Consider the following 21,400-nt stretch of genomic DNA (forward strand, 5'->3'; position numbering starts at 1 on the left):
AGAAAAAAGCATCAAGGACAAACTGGACCTCAACGCACTGAAGGTCTTAATTCTCATCTGAATTGAGCCTCTGAGCTTTCAGACGTATGCCCATCTGTATGTCAAACCATACAAAAAGCCCTGCAAATCATCTTTTGTATTATCATTGTAAGAACACACCTTCTAGATCATTCTCTGAATTTGTCTCACTGAAGCTTTTCCATCGTTCCTTGGCTCTGGATAAGAAGATTTCATAGAGTTCTGCAAAACAACAGAGCAAAACCATAGCCAACACACACAACCATAATGAAATATATTCAAAATAGAGCTCTTTAGCTCAGGTCTCAACTGCCCTCCCCCTCCCCCCAAATCTATGGTCTAGGATCTTAAAATGAGAAAATGCATTAGATGAGGTTACTAAAATTTCACTGCATTATACTTTTACACCTACAGAGTTCCAGAAATATCTACTATATTATGCTTTGTTCCATGATGAACATTCAAATCACAGAAGAGGGTGTAGAAACAAATCCTTGTTTTCATTACACATTTATTGAAACAAACCCACTTGTAAAAGCAGGCAAGTACTGTGTCCAGTTCGGGAAAGATGTGGATAAACTGGAGAGAGTCCAGAGGACAGCAACAAAAATGATAAAAAGGTTTAGCAAACCTGATCTCTGAGGAAAGGTTTAAAAACTGAGCATGTTTACTCTTGAGAAAAGACGACTGGGGGAGGGGGTCAATAAGTCTTCAAATATGTTAAAGGCTGTTATAACGAGGATGGTGATCAGTTGTTCTCTGATCCATGTCTTGTATAAGGCTCAAGAATTACTATTGCTTATGATTTTTAGAATGAAAAGTTAGTAAATTTACTTTGAAGTTTCCATTAAAAATTGATATTTATTATAAAGAACTTGTGAAGGTGCAACCAATCAAGGTTTGGCTGTACATTGCTTTTTACCCCTGCAGACATGTCTTGACCTACCCAAACTGCTTTTTTTACAGTGTTTGGAATTGGGAGATTTATTTTTTATTTGCAATTTAAAGAACAAAAAAACATTGAGCCATCACTCCTCTTTCCTAAGCATTGGCTTTGGCATGGTATACCAGAGCTTTTCCTCTATGTAGTGGTTTCAACAGAATTTAGAAGAGTTCTTCTATCTGTCTTTTAGCTATATAAAAAGAGTTTATTTGCTATTCACCAACAGTTCATGGCACTTGATCCATGAGAGCATTTTATTTTAAAAAAACACTACAGGCAGAGTACTCGTTAATAGTATGTACAATATATAAGGAATAGAATAGCACTTAGTTGGTTATTATGCTCTTGCAAACACTCTGATAGCTTGGGTTAAATGCCTGATGCACTGAAATAGTTTTGAAGCAGGTCAATATTTAAAACTTGTCAATGCACAAAAATGTATAAAAATTGTGTGACTGAAGTTAGCAACAAGTTCCAAACACGTAACTCAGTCTTTTTATTCTTTTCTAAATGAGCTGGAGATCATTAAAGCATATTATAATCACACTCAAGTATATATATTACTCAAGCATTCCCCCTGCCCCCGCAAAAAAAAAAAAAAAAAAAAAAAATCAAATACCTAAATTCAGTTCTCAACTTAGATTTTTAATTACTCTAATCCATAAGTGAAAAAAAATATCTTTCCTTTAAAAGCAGCAAAGAATCCTGTGGCACCTTATAGACTAACAGACATTTTGGAGCATGAGCTTTCGTGGGTGAATACCCATTTCGTCAGATGCATGTCATCTGACAAAGTGGGTATTCACCCACGAAAGCTCATGCTCCAAAACGTCTGTTAGTCTATAAGATGCCACAGGATTCTTTGCTGCTTTTACAGATCCAGACTAACACGGCTACCCCTCTGATATCTTTCCTTTATGTATCTTTGGGGGGAAATGTGTCTTTATACTCAAAAGGTGTGCTCCAGAATAAAAAAAATTGTGCAATTTTTATGTATTAGTTACATAGCAATGAAAAGAGGTGTTTAGAATGGAAACAAAGTCCTCATAGCTCACAAAGGACTGTGCTTATAAGGCTGTGAAATATTATTTCTATAATAAGTGATCACATCCTAAAAGGTGTCAGTGGTTTTCTTCAAACCTGACTTTTTTCTTCATTTTAAAAACTGTATTAAAAACTCACTATTCATAACTTTTTAAAAGAAAAAGCCTCAAATAAGCTGACAACCATTCAGTGGCGAAGTGCAATATTTCTGATTTGCCTGATCTGTAAAAGGGATCATTCCCCCTTATCAGAGACAGCAGAGGAAAGAAAGAGGAGGGGGGAGAGAGATCAGTACTAGTTTGAATAAATAAAATAGAGAATTTTGCATAAAAGGGTACATATACATGACCCGCACCATGAGTAATATTTAATTCATTTCCTATAGCTAGACTCCAGACCTTCCCACGAACACTTGGGGGTAACCCCTGCCACCACAATTCTCGAACTCTTCTGGTAGTACGCCTATGGGAAAAAAGAAAGAAAGGAAAATTTAGTAATTCCTGTTCCTGGCCTCACTGAGAAGTTTAGCAGTAACATGACAAGCTACTACTCATGTCAAAATTCAAAGCTCTCTGCTTATGCTCTTGGACTGAAAAGGGTTAAGACCACAATGCCAGCAGCCCACTGTAAGGAACATCCCACGTTGCTATAATAATTCCTCATCATATCTGAAGCACTAATGATGGGATATAAACCTTCTTTGACTAGTAGGATCAGTCCAGCATATGGTCAGGAGTATGGTGGAAGAACATGAAGTGGGTGGTTCCTCTGTGTTCTAAGAAGGGGGAAAATAAACCACATTTGTATTAGACTTACACTAGGAAAAACGTGTTTACTCACATGCCTTCCCAGTTAGGTAATATTTCATTGATCCAAATCACCATAGCATTAGCAATATTCTCCTCTTGCTTGAATCGTTCTTTCATTATTCTTTTCCTTTTATGTGCTTCTTTAATTTCTGTTAAATAGACAATGGTTTTAATGCATGATACTATAGGAGCACTGAGCTGGATAGTTAAATATTCTGATAGTTTTGACCTTTTCCAGAGACTAAGAGTTAGACATATGAAAAATATACTTGCATATGAACTGCTTTAGAGATTGAAAGCAGGGATTATCAAATTAGTTCTTTAAATAAACTCATTTCCCTAGAAAATAAGTCATGTACAAATACATAGGTCTTCTTACATGCCTCATTGTTGGCTTCAAATGGAGTCCTGCTTTGAAAAGTGACTATAAAAATAACAATGCAGTGTTTCACATTTACTGTAGCTAAATGATTTCCATGTCAAATGTACTCAGTTTATCATAAATGGTTTTCTCCAAAACCAACCATGCAAATCAATCTTGGGGCCTGAGAGTCAAGATGGCTTCAACCCTTTTCATACTTCACCCCCAAAAGGGCTAAATTTGGAAGCGGGGTGAGGGTTTAGAGGCTCTTGTGACGCACAGCAATCCAGTCTTTCCACCATCTAATGCCATGTTTCTTCCTCCATTATAGTCTGTTTCCATGACAGCATCATCTCTCTCAATGGTTCTCTTGCATGTCATCTATTGCCTTCCTCTTTTCCGTCTTCCCCCAGGTGGTATCCAACCCAGGTTGTGTCTAGGAATACAATTTTTTGATATCTGTATAACATGTCTAAAACTACTACAGCCTTCTCTCTCAAATCATTGTCTCTTCAGTCTGCTGGCCAGTCCTTTGTGCCATACATCAGTGCTGGTTACTTTATCCCAGCAGCAGACACCAAGTATTCTTCAGACGCATTTCTGATAGAATGGATTAAGTTCCCTGTTGTAGGTTTCTAGCATTTGCTAAGTTTCAGAAGCAGATAATGTGAGTGTCACAATGGCACCACAGAACTTGATCTTGATTCTTGGGTGAATCTCGTTGTTTTTCCAGATAGCTGCTAGCATCGAAAAAGGCTCCACTGTGCTTACAAGATATACAAATTTATTAGCCATGCTGTATACTTCACTATCACATCTGCACCATCACTGCTAATGCCTTCTTCAACAATCACGGCTTTCATTTTCTTCCAGATAATTCTTAATTCTATTTCGGTGGCCTCACATTTGTCATTGGTACTGGGGTCTTTTTCATAGCATCATCACCACGTCTCCAACAGAACATGTCATCTGCAAAGGTGAGATCCTGAAGTTTTCCTCTACTTCATATAATTGCTTCTTCCTTTCATGATGCTTTTCACATCACGTAATCTATCACAATGCAGAAGAGGAAAAGTGATAAAATGCACCTGTTGTGCTCCAGTGATGATATCAAATCAGACAGACAATCTCTCTAGTGTGTCCTTACACAGCATTTTGAATCTTCAGACAGCATCCTGGCCCATGTCACGATCTTTTTAAGAAGCCCATATTGTCACAAGACCTTCCATAGCAACTCTCTATAAGTGCAGTCCAAAATTTTGGTGAAATCTATAAAGTTCAAATTAATCTTTTTCTGTAAGCAAGGCCTCCCTCAATCAATCATCTCAAGGTGAAGATGTGGTCTGTACACAGTCTTTCTGGTCTAAAGCCTACTTGCTCAGGATGCAGTTTTTCATTTATGACCAGTTTCCTCCTCTCTCCCTCCCCCGCCAATAGTACACTACAGAACACTTTTCCGATATGTAAAGTAGCATTATTCCTTGCCAGATGTTGCTCGGGGGGGGGGGGGTTGGTTTGTGTTTTTTTAAATTTACAGATCACACATTTCTTTCCTCCTCTGGGCAGAATTCTCTCCCTTAAACTATATCACAAAGTTTATGTTTTTCCATGAACTACTACCTGCTCCCCTTTACATATTTCAGGAGTGATCTTATCTTGACCTGGCACTTTGCCATTTTTAGCTGCTTAATTGCTTCCTCTCTTTCTGCTTCTGACATTTCTAGCATTGAGCTATTTAATTCTTCATGTTCTTCACATCCATCAATTGGAATTGTTGGCCCTGGCTGGTTGAGTACTTCATTAAAATATTCTCACTATTGTGCCTTTTTTTTCTACTTTCATTAATTAAAAATCTTCCATCTTCTGCTTTTATGATGCTTCTTTGGCTTTTTTTTTTTTGTCAAGTCATTCTCTCTTATCTTTCCAATACAACTTCTTTATCTTTCTCTACATACCCCTGTTGCGGCATGCGTTGTTGTTCCTGCTATCATATCACTCATGCTTGTCTCTTTTAAAAGAGGAACAGACAAAAACAGAAAGCTGAGAATCTGGAGCAAATGATGGCAGCTTAGAAGAGGTAGAAGTAAAACATTCCACCATGTACCAGCCTAGTCCAAAAGTTCTGGAGGGAAAAAAAATATTCCCTCAACTGCGTGTGCATCCCACAATCTTTAATTTTGTAAATAACTGTATTTGTTTCATTATTCTCCACTGGAACCTAGAAAACAACTCTGTTGATGAGTATCAGAGGGGTAGCCGTGTTAGTCTGGATCTGTAAAAGCAGCAAAGAATCCTGTGGCACCTTATAGACTAACAGACGTTTTGGAGCATGAGCTTTCGTGGGTGAATACCCACTTGCTCAGATGCATGCATCTTTGCTGCTTCTTTTGATGAGATTATTTTGGCTCTGCTGAGCTAATGAGAGGAAGAGCACAGTAATAGCTCATTTTTGTCACTGAAGTTAGTAGATGTGCCTCAATATGCACAAGGACAGATCTGTCCAGTAAAAAGGTACTATTTTTAGTCACTTTTCAAAGCAGACACTCCCTTCCAGCATGTGTATTATGTGATTCCATATAAACAAATCAAATGGCTGCTCTTTAACACAATAACATTTTGCTTTCATTCTTGACTGTGGAAGAGGTTCCTTGGTACAAGTTAGCATATTTTAAAAAGAAAATGGATTCTGCTTTTGTTTTAGGTTTGTTTGTTTAAAGGTAGTCTCTCTTTACAGGATATGATTAAGGAGCAGAGGTAGAAACACTGCTACTGCCTATTCAGCCATCATGCACATTGCCAATCAGCAATTCACAATCCCAAGAGAACTCTGTCCAACTGTATTCAGAAAGCAACTGACTGTTAGTCCACTGGCACCATAAATACTTCTGAAAGAATAGTGCCCAACATCTACCGCTGGCTTTCAAAATTTAAGAACTTTAGAGGTATGGGATTTCTCTTCAAGTCATTTGAGTGGCAATCTATTTTTAGATTACTGCACACTGTATAATTTGATGAAGTGTTTGCATTAAAATAATCTCAGACGAAAACTCCTGAAAATGGCCTGCTGAACGAACACGAACACACACACACACACCCCAAAAGCTCTCTTCTTACAGCAAAATCTCTGACAAGCTAAGAAATTATCTGTTTTAGAAGATGTTAAGCTTATCAGAATTGTAAATAATCTTCAGAGAAACCCCACAGGGTTTAAATGTCATCTACTCAAAGATTATAGGTTATTACCAAATTTCCAAGTTAATTAAATAGAGCCAGTGGTTTGGACCAACAGAAATCTGACCACAATTAATATAACTAGAAGCACTCCTTTAGCATGGCTGAATACAAAATGTCTAGTAAAGTGAGTTCTAAACCATGTTCTACCAATAGCGTGTTTTTTTACCTCTATTGTAGCTGTATGTCCTGAGTAGGGTGACCAGATGTCCTGTTTTCAAAAAGGGACAGTCCCATTTTTGGACTTTTTCTTATATAGGTGCCTATTACCCCCACTCTGTCCTGTTTTTTTCACAGTTGCTCTCTGGTAACCCTCGTCCTGAACATCTGACTTTACAGTATTTCTTACACACTGGAAGATTCCATCAATCCCAGTGTAACTACAGTAAATTATAGCTAGAGCATTAGCAATAGTGAAGTTTAAAATGCGAACATCTGCATTCTAAACTCATTTTCAGTTATTCAGTTTTCTGAAACTTTCACCTATTGGGATTCAGTTTAACATGCTGAATGTCTGCCAGGAAGATGATTTTGGTTTTGCTTAAACCTTTTTTTCAATTCAATTATTCTTGATTGTACAAAGATCAAAATTATTTTCCTATGATACAAGGAGAAGAGAATAGTGGATTTTTTTTTTTAAAAGAGAAAAAGTTTAGCACTGAAATGGCTAAGGGGCAAAATACTGAAGTTTGGCCTTGCACTGAGGTGTATTGTAGCACTGAAGGAAATAGTATTCTGTTGAAAACTGATCTGGATTCAGCTGTGTTAAAGCCATTGATAATCTGGCATATTCAGTTGAAGTGTCACGGACCCCCCGCCACCGAATTATCCACCAAAGATCCGGAGTGGAAGAAGCTCCAGGGGCCCGGGCCCCGCGAGAGTTTTCCAGGGCCCCTGGAGCGAATGAAGGACCCTGCTCCAGGGGACCCAAAAAGTCTGGGGGGGGGCTGTAGGGCCCAGGGCAAATTGCCCCACTTGCCCTCCCCTCTGGGAAGCCCTGGGACAGGAAGTTCCACATAATTCTTACTGAGAGTTTTCAGTGCTACTGCAACAGAAGTTATATGTAGTAATAATTTTGGTTTATTGTGACCAGGCCTGCCGACCGGGGGTTGGCGGGGCAAAGGGGGCAATTGCCCAGACGGGCCACAGAGCTCCTAGATGCACGCAGCGTGGTACTGGCAGCAGCGAAGGCAGCCAGATGGGCATGTGGAAACCCTGGCCATGCCAGAAGAGCACGCCCAGCAGCAGCTTGCTGGGCACCAGCAATCGCAGGCGCAGCACCACACGCATGCACACACTTCAGTGAATGCCATTGCCACTTCACATATTTGTATCTTAAAAATAATATCTAACAATATTCAGGATGGCATCTTTGGCTATGACGTTTTCAGGCAGTTCAGTGTATCATGATCAATAAAACTGGTCTCTGTCCAAAGATACAAAGCCCCACATTCAGCACATGCATACAAATGACTTTTCCTCTCAAAAATCATATGAAGTCCAATATTTGTGTTGTATGTTTTATGACAACTTCCTCTTTCATAGTATATGTACTGTATGTGATCCATCATATCCCATAAAGAATTGAATTTCAGGTAGCTGAAGGCTGCTACCAAATCTCCCCTCATTCTTCTCTTCTGCAGATTAAATAAGCCCAGTTTCCTTAGCATCTCCTCATAAATCATGTGCCCCAGCCCCCTAATCATTTTTGTTGCCCTCCAATTTCATTCCATAATGTATTTAATTTAAATACACAATTCAAAATAAATTCCACATCTTATATTTGGACTCACAATTTGTTTAATATTGGTGCTGTAACTGGAAAAAAAAGTTAACCATATCAAGCAATGCCAAAACTTACATTTAGTGGGTTCTAATGTGTTATCAATAGGATAAAAAGTAGTGTTGTAAACCTCAGTCATCACCTTCTAGAAGGCCCACTGACTGTTTTGTCCTGGGGCCCGGAATTGCTGTCGACGGGCCTGATCGTGACAATTCCCATACCTACCTATATGACTAATTTAAAAGCAGCTCAAAGGCTTTTAGATGCTATCTTGTGGTTTACATATTTAGAATAATAAAGTTTTTTTTAGATGATCCATTGTTAACAGTAACATCAAAAATAAAAGGGGGGGATGCAAAAGTGAACTCTTTGATATGCACATGGATAAGCTGGGGTTTGCATGCACGTGATCTTTGAAGTTCCTTGGCATCCACAGGGGTTCATGTGCCCTTTTGAAGATCTGGCCCTAAGTAATAGCAATTGTGATGGTAGCACCAGGGTAGCTGGAAAGATTTAAGCACCTAGTAAGTTTCCAGCTTATCATACTGCACAAAAAAGTTAAATCAAGTTTCCACTTAAGTATTGGAGACTATATTCAATGTGAGAATCCATTTATTCACAACAGTGATGAAATTAAAAAGGCTACAAGTTGAGACTGGTGGTCAGATTTAAACTGCGAGCGTGCCTGTGAGTTTTGAAGCACAACATGTATAGTATTAGCCCAGAAATGTAGTCTTTAATGTAAATACTGGCCTAAAAGCTAAAAATGTCCTTATTCTCTCATTTTTGCTATAGAAGATAGCTAACTATAACCATGGTAATACAGTTCTAACATACCTCGTTTTTTTGCCTCTGCCACCATTTCATCATATTCTTGTCTGTGACGTAAAGCCTCCTCTATGGATTTGGCAGGAAGATTTCTGAAAACAAGTCATTTCTGAATTCAATATATGGATGACATTCTGGACCATTTCAAGACAGACTGACTGGTTTCTCTCTCCTTTTTAAGGTGAATTTAGTGATTATATTACGTGTCTGAATATCAGTAATAGAAAATGAAGTTCATTATGGTGAAACATTTGTATACAAATCTACCAGACAAGTATTTTTGCATATATTGGCTCTTATCATGCTCCTCACTGTTAGTAAAGAGACTAAGTGACTTGCTTAAGATGAAACAGAATGTGGCAGAGCCAGGAACAGAATCCAGATCTCCCAAGCACCAGTCCAATTCCATAATCATAAAGCTAACCTTCCTCTAAACCCAGCCGCTGAAGAACAACCTCCAAGGTAGAGAAGCTCTATGTCATTCAATCACTGCTCTCTGCTAAAATTGGTAATAAGTTTGCCAAACACTACCACGAGCAATGGTATTTTGAGTGATGTACACAAAAATATACCCTAAGAACAAGATTTTCACTACAATGCAATAATCCAGAACTTCCATTAAGACATAATATATATTACTGTAAAACTTGGTACTTCACTGTGAAGTATAGGCTCTTCATAAGTCAGCATATTTTAGGTTTTGCCAATAAGCTGTTTTTATCACCACATATACAAGCAATACCTGTTAGAGCATAGTGTGAAAAAGATGCATTCTGGCAGGCTATGAAAACATCTGCTAGAATGGCCTTCATGAAGCTGCAGAACTAATTTCACTGAGGCATGCTTGAAAGTCAGAGATTCTTTTACTAGAAAAAAAAAAAAAAAAACTTTTGCCCAACTAGAACAAAGTTATTTTAACTTAGTGAAATCTCACAGTTCTCATGGAACTTTTACAGTCATACAAGAAGCCTTGTATGAGGTTAAAACATTCATTCTACGTTTCCTGTTCCAAGGTTCAGTTTCATTACGATGTATGAACCCTGAGGATTTTTATTCACACATTGAGAGAAAATACCAGAAGTTTACTGTCCCACACCACTGATTGAGCTTGCATATCCCTGGGAAAACTAAAATATTCTAATAAAATGGTGGTAAAAATTTCCCAAAGAGATTGAATATGAAACTGCATAAATGCATATTAGAATTTTTTTCACTGATAATGAAAGTTAAATCAGCCAAGTGATGGATTAACGGAGTCTTGATGATTATTTAAAACTCATAAAAAAATTCCTGCAATTCAAAGAATTCAGAACAAAAAAAGACTATATATTGCTCCCTTAACTATTATCTTCTCAAATGTCTACTTCTCATTGTATTCAGCGGCTTGTATAATGTGGTGTCACATGGTAACAGCACAGTAGTTTAGAAACAACCTCTGGTTTCCTAGTCTTTTGAAAATATTTAGGAATGATCTCAGCCTCCATAGAGGGAGACAGAGGGTTCATCATATTTTAGCACACCCAAATGAAAGAAAAACAATATTATAGTCTGAAGACAGCCTTAAGATAAATGCTGAGCAAGAGTAAATGTATTAGGTAAGACATTAGATATATAAAGGTTAACATGGTATCTGCTTCCGGAAAGCAACAGTCTCCTTTTGCTGGGCTAGAAGCAGCAGGTTTGATTACCTCTCGATTCTTTTATTGTCAGTGATAATTAAAAACTCAGACTTCAAAGCTCTGAGTGGAGGATGGGGTGGGGAATTCAGTAACCAAACTGCTAATAGCTCAACCTCAATTTCATTTTGGCTACCCTTTATCAACAGAATAAATATAACTTTTAATGTGACTTTTTAATAGGATTTGCTATCATGGATATAAAAATTAAACTTATATGTGCTCCAAAAATACAATCAACTCATGTAAGCATTGATATGCGGGTATATATTAACAAGTAAAGACTGTTGAGTGGGGATAGAATGCACTTACATGAAACATTAGTATTGCTTTTATACACTGCATCACCAACTTTTATACTTTATGCAACTGTATAAGAGTTTAATATATTGAAACAGTGAAGGAGGGATATCTTATAGAAATTCTCTTAGTCTGTAAAGGTGGTGGAAAAGAAAATAAATTGCATGAGGTGTTTTCCAGAAGCAAGTTCCAGGGCGCTTGCAGGCTAGAAAGTACATAGGAGCAAGCTCACATTGCCATAGTCAGAACCCAACATATTTAGGTGGTGAGCAATTATCTTGTATTTCCTGGCAACAGCATCTTTTCACCATATGCCAGAATTACATTTTTTATACCTAAAATTAGGCTCCCATGGTGACCGGTCTCAGATTATGCTCAGATAACCATTGGTGCTGACACCTTTTTGGTGGTCTAGCAAATTAAATATTTTAGGAACCAAACAGTAGAGAAATGAGGTTTTAGGAGAGGTCCTTAAGAGAATCTCTTATAATAGAACTCTTCATTCTGCAGATTCCAAGAATCAGTGTCATAGACAACTACGTGACAGCACTACAGGATGAATATATAGGGCAAAATTCTAGCTCCATTGAAGTCAATGGAGCAAAACTCTCATTGACTCTAATGAGGTCAGTATTTCACCATATTATTTAGTTAAGGTCTCAGATTGAGTAATTTATAAGGAAATTGTTCCAGTTTGACCAGTATAGTACTTTAAGAAAGAAAATTGTAAACAGGACACCAAAGTTATTTAACCTTTGCTAGGTCGGGAGGCAGGTGCACATGTATGTACACTATGTTATTATCTACTTCATGGCAGAATTCATTACTATACTTACGACGGTCGATCCTCCAAAATAAGAGCAGTAGTTGAAAGTGGTTCAAATTCAAAATTTTTACGTCTTGTTGCCTGGGGTGGAGGTTTACATGTTCTTCCTGTTCGTGCTTCATATTCCTAAGTAATGTAATTAAAAGAAAGCATTAAAACCCCCAACGCTTCAAGCTTCCTTATAAATACGGGACATGTTTACAAAATGAATCAATGAGGAACTAACATTCCAGCTTTAAATGATTTACATCAACCAGGAGATGCTGCTATTTCATGTCCATCAGAGAGTGAAAACTAATGAGAAGGTTACATTTCACAAATCAATGCATCTGGTTACAACGGAGCAATGATTACATTCTAAATATAAATTCGTATTTGTGTGCAATTGACAAACTATAAAAACCAGTGTAAATGTGCTTTACAATGTTAATTGCGTATAAAAATTCTATTGGAGCAGTAATATGTAGAATTACAAAAAGTACTAATTAAGAGGAGTCTTAGTTCCCCTTCCTCGTTTTTATTTTTCAAAATTTTCCTTTTTCTCCTTAATGGCTGCTCTTGCTTCTGATTTCCACCTTTCCCCAACATCTTTTTGAATACCAATGGAGGATGTGTTCTTGTTGTTCAAACTTAACTATACAACACATATTAGTACTGTAAGCAAGGTCTTATTTTTATCATTCCATCTGTTATGGATGTATGTGTTTTAATTTGTATCCTTATGAGCGAGAATGAAGTAAGTGACTTCCTAATTAGCCAATGTATATTTAAGGGAGGGATGTAAGACATTTAAGATATCCCACTGCAACCTCAAATACCCACCCTTTATTGACTTCCAAGTTACCTCATGACTCATTCTTATATACAGATTACAATTCAAGATTTTTCCTATGTGAAATAATTCAGCTCAAACCCAAATGACATTTTTATCATAAAACATTATCTTTATGCAAAAAACTAAACGCTGGCTTATCCTTTTTAATTCAGTTTCTTTCACATGCTGCAGTTTAACAAAAATGGACTATATAAAGGTGACTGTTTGTTTTTAAAAGAGGAGCGCAGAAGGTTTAAGTACATTGGAACCAACTGTTAAAATAGGCCTGTTCTGAAGATGAGCCAAGAAACTTGTCCAAACTCACATGAATAAGTTTAAAAAAATAAGTTTCTCTCTATACATTTCAGCACTGTCTACTTTCAGACATAAAAAAATGTTTTACACTGAATTTCCTGAAACAAAAAGAATCTATTTCCTACAGAAATATATTACCCATCATAAATATTTTATTTAGAAATAAATAGCAAAATGGTAAATGAAAAGCTGCTGATTAGGCAGCTGTTTCTGCCTGATCAGGTACAGCAGTCTGTTCCAGAAATTGTTTCCACTTGAATTTCACACACTATGTGTAAGATTTTTGTTTACACCTTTTCACTACTAAGTATTTATATGCAGGAATAAAAGAGGTTATTGACTTGTCCTATATATTCCATTCATACAGGACATTTATTCTAAAAGGTTCTGAAAAGTGAAAACAATTTTAAAAGTTATCTGTATAACAACTTAAGTCTTACAAAAAAAGTGACCATGCAACCTCAAAACTATAAGGTGCTGAAACCTTTAGATAATGTTCGAGCAAAAATATTGTTCATCATAGAGTCGCATAACTCTCACCCGTGGTTGATAGTAAAGCGTCTGCTAAGGTAGTCTGCTGGTATGTTCTGGTTCCCTGGAAGATAAACTGTCAGCAAGGTGATCTGATAGGTCACACATCAATTCCATAGACTGACCACTTCTCCACAAAGGGGGATGGTAAAAGATGACCATCATTTGTGACATCATTGAAGATCACCGTACCTTCATAAACAGGAGAAAGGTCTTGCAAGTCCTTAGGACTGCCCACAATTCCAAAATATTGATGCACATCCTGGACTCTCAAAATATCTAAGTGCCCTGCACTGTGTGGCTGTTGCCCATGTGAGCTCCCCTAAGCGAGGGCGGCTCTATGTTTTTTGCCGCCCCAAGCACGGCAGTCAGGCGGGCTTCGGCTGGTCACGTGGATTCAGCGGCATTTCTGCCGACGCTGTGGGACCAGTGGACCTCCCGCAGGCATGTCGCCAAAGGCTGCCTGACTGTCACCCTCACATGCTGGTACCTGGAGGTGCCCCTGAACCTAAGAGAGACATCTGTAATAATTTTTTTCCAGTGAGGGGGAAAGAAAAGGAACGTCCAAGCATACCTGGTGGGGATTCTTCCATCACAGCAAAGATTACATAACTATGGCAGGAACAGTTACTATAGCATTCTTACAGTGTTGATTTCAAGAGTACATTGACTGAAGCCACACCTGCAGGCTATGAAAATGCAGTCTGGCAAATGGCATTATGTAACTGCATAAAGCCATATGATGCAGTAGAGAAAAAACCTCTGTGCTTCAAGATGGTCTATGGAGGTCGTTCGCTGCCTGGAACCTGTCCATCAGCAGATGAACCTCTGTGTGACAGAATTTAGAAACACTCTGATGAAGTCTAAGCCTACATTGGAGTGAGAACAGATTTTTCCTCGAGTTCACACTGACCGCCCCTTCCCCTCTCTGGGGAAGGAAGATGTTGAAACACTGACAAAATTGACTTATAGGCTTCTTGACATGTCTTAGCAATGAGAAGCCAGTCGCTGAGACAGGAAGACACTGTGCCTGACACAGGCACAAAATACCTTGACCGAATTGCAGCATTCTGTACTAAAAGTGGGTTGGAGCCCATCATAAATCTCAGAAAATGTCTGAGTAAGGTTTGAATATCTACATGAAAGTATGCATCTACATCAAGAGCTGTAAACCACATCATCTTCTAAGGATGGGACTATAGACGCCAGTGTAACCATGCAAAACTTGAGTTTGTGAATAAAATGATTGAGAGGGCAGAGATCGAAAATGGGTCTCCAGCTGCCTTTCTTCAGTACTAGGAAGTTGAGTAAAACCCCTTTCCCTGGTACGTAAGAGGTACCTGCTCTATTGTGCCTCAATGCAAGAGGAATTCTACTTCTTGTTTGAGAATTTCCTTATGAGAATGGCCCCTTAAAAAGGGGTGGGGAAGAGGCAGGGAGGAAAACTCAATCATATAGCCAGAATGGATGATGTTTCATACCCTCATCTTGCACTCTCTTCCACATCTAGAGTGCAACAACAAAAGATGTTTGGGAATGGGCAGGTGGTGGTCTTATTGGTTTGCAGCTTTTGTATTCCACTCAAAATGACACTTAACTAGGAGTTGGGGCTGGGGCTGGGGCTGGAATGATGCTGCTGCTGCAGAAAGTGCAGGGAAAAGAGAGACTTCTGAACCCTTTGCCTCCTATGGAGTGGCTCATGAGATCTCTGGTGGCCTAGGCTTGTATGACTGCCTACTGAATTTCCTCTTTGGGATAGGTATATATATATTCCCAGAGCTCAGGATGGTCCTGAAGTCCTTCAGGATATGTAAAGACTTCTGTCTTTTGGTTAAAAAGATGAGTTTCTTCAAAGTGCAGAAGAGTGCTCCTGACAACCATCTTGCCTTTTTTCTAGGAGAGCCTGAAACTGAGCTCTGTCCTGATGGGGAAGCATGTCTATGAAGTCTGAAAATTTGGAATAGTTCAGGTAATCATTCTTAGCCATCAGTGCTTGGTAGTTGGGTATCTTGAACTGAAGACTGGTAAAAGAGAAAAAAAAAACCCACTTACTTCCTAATAGATTTGCTTGCCTTCTTTGTCAACTGGAGTAGATATAAGGTGTTGCTATCTTGATCTTTCTGCGGCAGCCTGAATCACCTAAGAATTAGAAGAAGGATGAGTAAAGAAAAATTTTACCCTTTGGCTGGGACAAAACCTTCTTCCCTCTTATGGATAGGGGGAGCAGCTGTGGCTGGGAGTATGCCAGACTGTTCTTGTTGGCTCCCTGATGGTTTTGTTAATAAGAAGCACTCTTCTTCTGGAACCGGAAGACTGAAGGAGGTCCAATAGCTTACGTTGAGTATCCTCAACTTCCTCAAGTGAAATCTGTAACTCCTCTACAATTTGTACATAATAGATCCTGGAACTTCATATTGTCATTGGGGGATATGGAGACATTAGAGCCACTGCTTCATCTAGAGAAGAAGACTACAATCTTGTCAATATCAGAGGAACTGCTGGATCTGGCACATAATCTTCATCTTCAATGGGTTCAGGAGGAAGCTCTGGTTGACCTCTCATTAGGGAGGGGAGGTTGTTTAGAGTCCCTAGAGGACTGAACCAAGCTTATGGGATGGTACAGGTCCCAAGGTCCCCAATCTGGCCAGTAAGATGGGTCAAATGGAAGTTGCAGTGTCCCCATAACATGAGGTAACAAACACTGCAAGACAGATATTGAGGTACAAGTTGATCCTAAATTGGTCCAGGTCCCTTGTCCAGAAAGATATGCCTCAGAGAACAAAACTTTAGTTCATCGGATGATTACAGGTCTCCTGAGGAAGAAAAAGCTGATGATAGTACCAACAGTCCTGCTGGAGAAAAATCACAAGCAGAGAATGGAATGGGACTCCTCTCATCAGTTGCAGTCTCCTGGTGGAGTCAGGACCTCCTTCATGAAGGAAGGACCTGATAGAGGAGACTGAGAATTTGTGAAAGCAAAAATGTCCTCATGTGGATAAGACTCAACTCTCCCGACAGTGTAAGGGATCCTGTCTGCTCAAACTGATGGAGCTACAGTAGTTAGTGTGTGCCATAGTTGTGCAAGATGAAGTTGGTACAGTTGGTAGCTGAGGCTCTCAATGGTTGCTTCTAATTGGTACAGTCAGATCCCAGAGTTTGGCTGGATGGTACCAGAGGCACCATTGTTAAAAGATCGCAATCCAGTACCAACAGAGCCCTGGATTTATAGGCTCTCTTGTCATGCCCCTGAGATATTCTAAATTCTCTTGGACTGAGCCTGAAGACATTAGGCAGGGCTGTATCCGACCTCTTCTAAGTGGATTTGGAAGCAGATTTATTCTCATGAGAATGCTCCCAGCCTTCCCAACAAGACACCAGTGAGGGATCTGTAGAGGTAGACTTCCTCACTCCTGAGTCAGACCTCATGGTAGGAGAGGTACTCCTTGCTAAGTCAGGCCTTGTATTGGAGCGGAACCTATCAGGTGCTCAAGGAGAAGTTTCCACCTTTCATGCGTACAACTGGGGAACAAGCAGCAGATACTGTACCCCACATTAATGCAGGCTCCCCCAAGGTAGTGCAGGCAGCATTGATTGTCACTGCTGACTGAGAAGTAGTGCAGGCAAGAAACTCAAAATCTTGAAGCCTGGAGTCCTGAGCATAGTCTAGGACTTGCAGTGGGGTAGCTGACTATAAAAGTAAAACTAGAATTTTAGAGTTTTATCTGGTAAAAACTTTTCACAAATATGTATTTACAGATAAACATAAGTTTCTAGGCACTGGAGGTTCCAACCTGAGCCATATGGCGGTGAGAAGGAACTAGAGAGGCAGTCAGTCTGCCCGCCCCACCCTTTTTCTTCTCAGTCAGAGGCACAAGGAGAGTAAGGGATGCAGACCAACAGACACAGTTTTCAAAATTCTCCTGCTACAGGCACATGGAGTGCATGCGTACCCACAGTGGAATGCACATAGGGACCAGTACTCGTAGATTAAATATAATAGGTTTCATTCTTTAATTCCTTTATCTAGAACTCCAGACAGCTTAAAAGAATGCTCTATCCACACTTTACAGAATATTTTAGAATAGCCCAGTTAGATGGGTTTTAAAAAAAATAAATTAGTTTGAGATAAAAGTTCTATGTTCACAGTCTTGGCTCAAATTCCTGAAGAGAGATCTCTTATTATATTGTCTTTAAACTCACAGAAATAATAGATTAAAAGTCTGGACTTCTGACAGTTGAGAATTTAAAAATGTATAAAACTAACCCAAAACATCAATGGAGCAAGAGTAATAAGTACTCTCTTCTGTTTGAAACAAATGGTCTGAGGTCTCAAAGACCCATATCCTAGAGAAAGGATGCAATTTTGTCCCTGGAGAAGGAAGCAAATAAATGGGTACGTGAAAAGAGAAGCCCAGTGGGACTCCAATAGCTTAGATACTGTAGCAGGCATGTTGATTGGCCAAATGGCCTTTTTCCAGTCCCTGAAGCATTCTAATTACTCACTTTCAGTTAGCAGTTCAAGAAGTTCTTAAATGACACACTGGGAATCGAGGGGAGAGCTATTTTTCATGGATGCACTCAAAGGGGATCCATAGTTAGTCTGAGTTGCATGATAAAAATAGCAGCGTACTCAACAAAAAGAAAAATAAATTAATTCATCCTGCATCTCAGACAACAATTACATTCTTAGCTTTGATTTGTGCGATTAAAAGACAGAGGTACCAATTAAATTATATTAAACTTTTTGGTTCCAAGGACCCTGTGTGTCTAGTTTTACCAAAACAATGTTTTCATACTCTTAAATACAGAAAAGATATAATGATTGAAAAAAAAATTGACAGTTTCCCTACTCCCAAAGTGGTCAACTAAAGCCAAAAATATTATAAACAATATTAACAATTGTTATAGTTAAAAGTCCCAAGCACACAATTTTCTTGAATGTGTGCCCCCTCCCACCTTTGGAGTCTGATCACTTTAAATGTAGGTCATACTTCTGGGGCACACCAGGCCTTGTTTATGTTCATTATCAAAGAAGCCACCACCTTCAGGCTTCAGAATGTAAGCTAAGGGTTTTTTTGTTTTGGTTTGTTTTGGGGGGTGCGGGGGGATATCTGAAATATCCTTGGTCAAAAAAGCTAGATTGCTTCCCTGAGGGGCATAAGGTGACACCATCTTGTGTCCTAGTTCAAAAGGCCTTAGCTAAAGCATTAGTGAAACAGTCTGATAGAAAGGACAGGGGAAAGGCCCCATCTGACCACAATACTAGACATGACGGAAAAAGAAAAAGAGCATCAGAACTGCTTGCATACCTTTATATTTAGGGTCCTGACAGAAGTCATACACCAGCTTCACTGACAGTTCAGACCTGAGAAGAGTTGAGCCCTGAAGAGGGTGTACAGTTTGGGTATTTCCCGATTCATTCTTGGTACACTCTCACCAAAAAACGGAAGTGTACAACAATAATCAGTTGAGCAAAGCTAATTAAGAAATGCAGCAAATCAAAAATCAGGAGGTGTGGCCCTTTCATCCCAAATTTTCTGGCATAATTCAACTGTTGCCCCTCCCTATCACAAGAAACAAGCCTACAAAACCATGCAGAGAAATATAAGAAAGATTCTTCAAAAGGACTTTTTACAGACAGTAGCAATGGCTGAAGTTGGTTATCAGACTCCTAATCTTGTGGAAATAAACACACTTCTAAGAATAGTTGTCAGCAGGAAATTTTAATTGTACAAACTCAGTAGGATGCCACAAAGCATTAATAGAGACTCAAAACTGAGACCAGAATAGTTTCCAAACTAAGATAACTATTATAGTTGGAGCCAATTTCAGCCTTGAGAAAAGTTTTAACATAGCAGTTTACTGTACCAGAACCTTCCTCTGGAAGAAGATTCCTGCATAAGAACCTTCATGTTTCTGGAAAAATAAGATTTTTTCATGAGATCCAAGAAATTGTATTGAGCATGCATGAAACCCATTAGTTTATAACATTCTAGAAAATGTGGATATTAGTGAACATTTTCTCCATATACACTGTGGACTACTACAATTATCAAAGATTCCCAATATTCTTAAATCTGTACCTAACATGCGATCTTTCACAAATTCTCAGCTGTGCATTGAGAAAGTTACTACTTAATATTAAGTGAAATGTGCAGTTATAAAATACTAGTTTGTGATTGGGTATATGTATTTTTTATTTTGACAAAGAGGAACAAAGTTACTAGAAATGGCAAATGTTTGAACAAATGTCAACCAAAACTTCAGATCCATAATTGGACTGAACTGTTTGATTTTTAGTGTGAACAGCTGTTAGATATTAACTTGCTGCTAGAACTAAGTTCTGAAACTCATTCACCAAGACTTCAAGAGCTGATGCCTCTGTGCTTAAGCAACTAAACTGCAAGTAAATGTATTGCAAGCTTTAGGTCTGAACTGCAGGATTTGATCAAGAATTATACAAGTTCAGGTGGAATCAACATCTTCTATTCAACACTGGTAACAGTTTAAAAGTTTGTCTGCAAAATCCTTTATTATACAAAACACCAGCTGATATTTGGCAGGACAGTAAAACGTAAGTTATAGTTACTTACCCAATAGTGACTGTATATCTTCAAGATGGGTGGTCCAAACTGATTTCACTGTTGGCGCAAACATACACATCGGATTCTTTTGAAAAGCTGTGCCCACTGGGGCCACAACTGCACCTTACTCACCCTCTTGCTGCAGTTAGCAGGGAGGGTTGGGGGGGGGCGTAAAAAGAATAGGGCAGCTCAATTCCTTCACTCAGTACAAGGACTCCTATCAGCAGGGCTGGAGAAAGGGAAGTAGAATCTATGTGGACACCACATTTACCATACAGTAAGTTATTTGTTCTTCAAGTGACCATCCACACAGATTCAACTCTTGGTGATTAGCAAGCAGTAATCCTAATCCCAGAAGGAAGGGGAATGGAGGCCTACTTGAAGAATGATTGCAGAATGGCCCTTTGGATGTTTCTGTAAGACAGGGGTTGGCAAACTGCCAATGGGCTGAATCTGGCCGCTCAGGGCTTTGGATCCAGCCCACAGGAATGCCACCCCCACGCCGCCGCTCCAGCACCATGTCCCTGCAGCCCTCCGGGGGGCCAAGGGCTGAGTAACTGCCCTTGCCTGTGGTTCCCAGTCAATGGGAGCTTCGGGGGAGGTACCCACAGGCAAGGGCAGAGCCCTCTACCCCCCTTCCCACAGGGGCTGCAGGGACGTGGTGCCAGCCACTCCCTGGAGCAACATGGGAGTGAAGGCACGGGTGGGTGCCGCTGTCACCCCAGAGCCGCTCCAAGTAAGCAGTGCCAAGCCAGAGCCCACACCTCAAACCCCTCCTCCATCCCAACTCCCTGCCCTCAGCCCCCTAACTGCACCTTGCACCTCAACCCCCTGCCATGAGCCCCCTCCCACACTCTGCACCCCTCCCTGCACCACTGCCCTGAGCCCCCTTCCACACTGTGTGCCACCTCCTGCAACTCAACCCCTTCTGAGCCCCCTCGTACAATCTGCATCCCTCCTCTGCCCCAACCCCTTGCCCTGAGCCCCTTCCTGCACACCACACCCCCTCCCACACCGCGCACTCCCTCCAACACCTCAACCCCCTGCCCCAGCCCTATATTCATGGCCTTGCAATTTCCCCACTCAGATGTGGCCCTCGGGCCAAAAAGTCTGCTCATCCCAGGTATAGGATCTAGAAGTCTCCACCATGGAGTGGACAGGAGATGGGGTGGGGGGAAATGCAAAAATATGGACTAACATGACCACACCAGAGGGAAGTGCTGGCCCTGCATACAAGAAGGCCCACTGAAACCAAATGAGCCACTGTGAAACAAAAGACAAAAAACTTTGCTGATTGCCACTCCCTCCACTTCCCCCCTCCCCAAAGAGGAGACAGG

General features: G+C 39.8%; 1 protein-coding gene across 3 annotated transcripts in view; it reads right to left on the reverse strand.

The window, feature by feature from the left end:
• Positions 1-21,400, reverse strand: part of TBC1D12 (TBC1 domain family member 12) — an 85,564-nt gene that overhangs the window by 16,562 nt on the left and 47,602 nt on the right. For 2 of the 3 annotated variants that reach the window (XM_030569706.1, XM_030569707.1), the window contains 5 exons: positions 11,830-11,945; positions 9,027-9,109; positions 2,846-2,963; positions 2,361-2,467; positions 160-240 (listed from right to left, as the gene is read on the reverse strand). In XM_030569706.1, coding sequence (XP_030425566.1) covers positions 160-240; positions 2,361-2,467; positions 2,846-2,963; positions 9,027-9,109; positions 11,830-11,945 — 505 coding nt within the window. Of the gene's footprint in view, positions 1-159; positions 241-2,360; positions 2,468-2,845; positions 2,964-9,026; positions 9,110-11,829; positions 11,946-18,788; positions 18,888-21,400 lie in introns of those variants that run through there. The other variant, XM_030569708.1, reaches the window with a different exon arrangement.

The sequence above is a fragment of the Gopherus evgoodei genome, chromosome 7, assembly GCF_007399415.2.
Source record: "Gopherus evgoodei ecotype Sinaloan lineage chromosome 7, rGopEvg1_v1.p, whole genome shotgun sequence".
In the NCBI taxonomy this organism is placed as follows: Eukaryota; Metazoa; Chordata; order Testudines; family Testudinidae; genus Gopherus; species Gopherus evgoodei.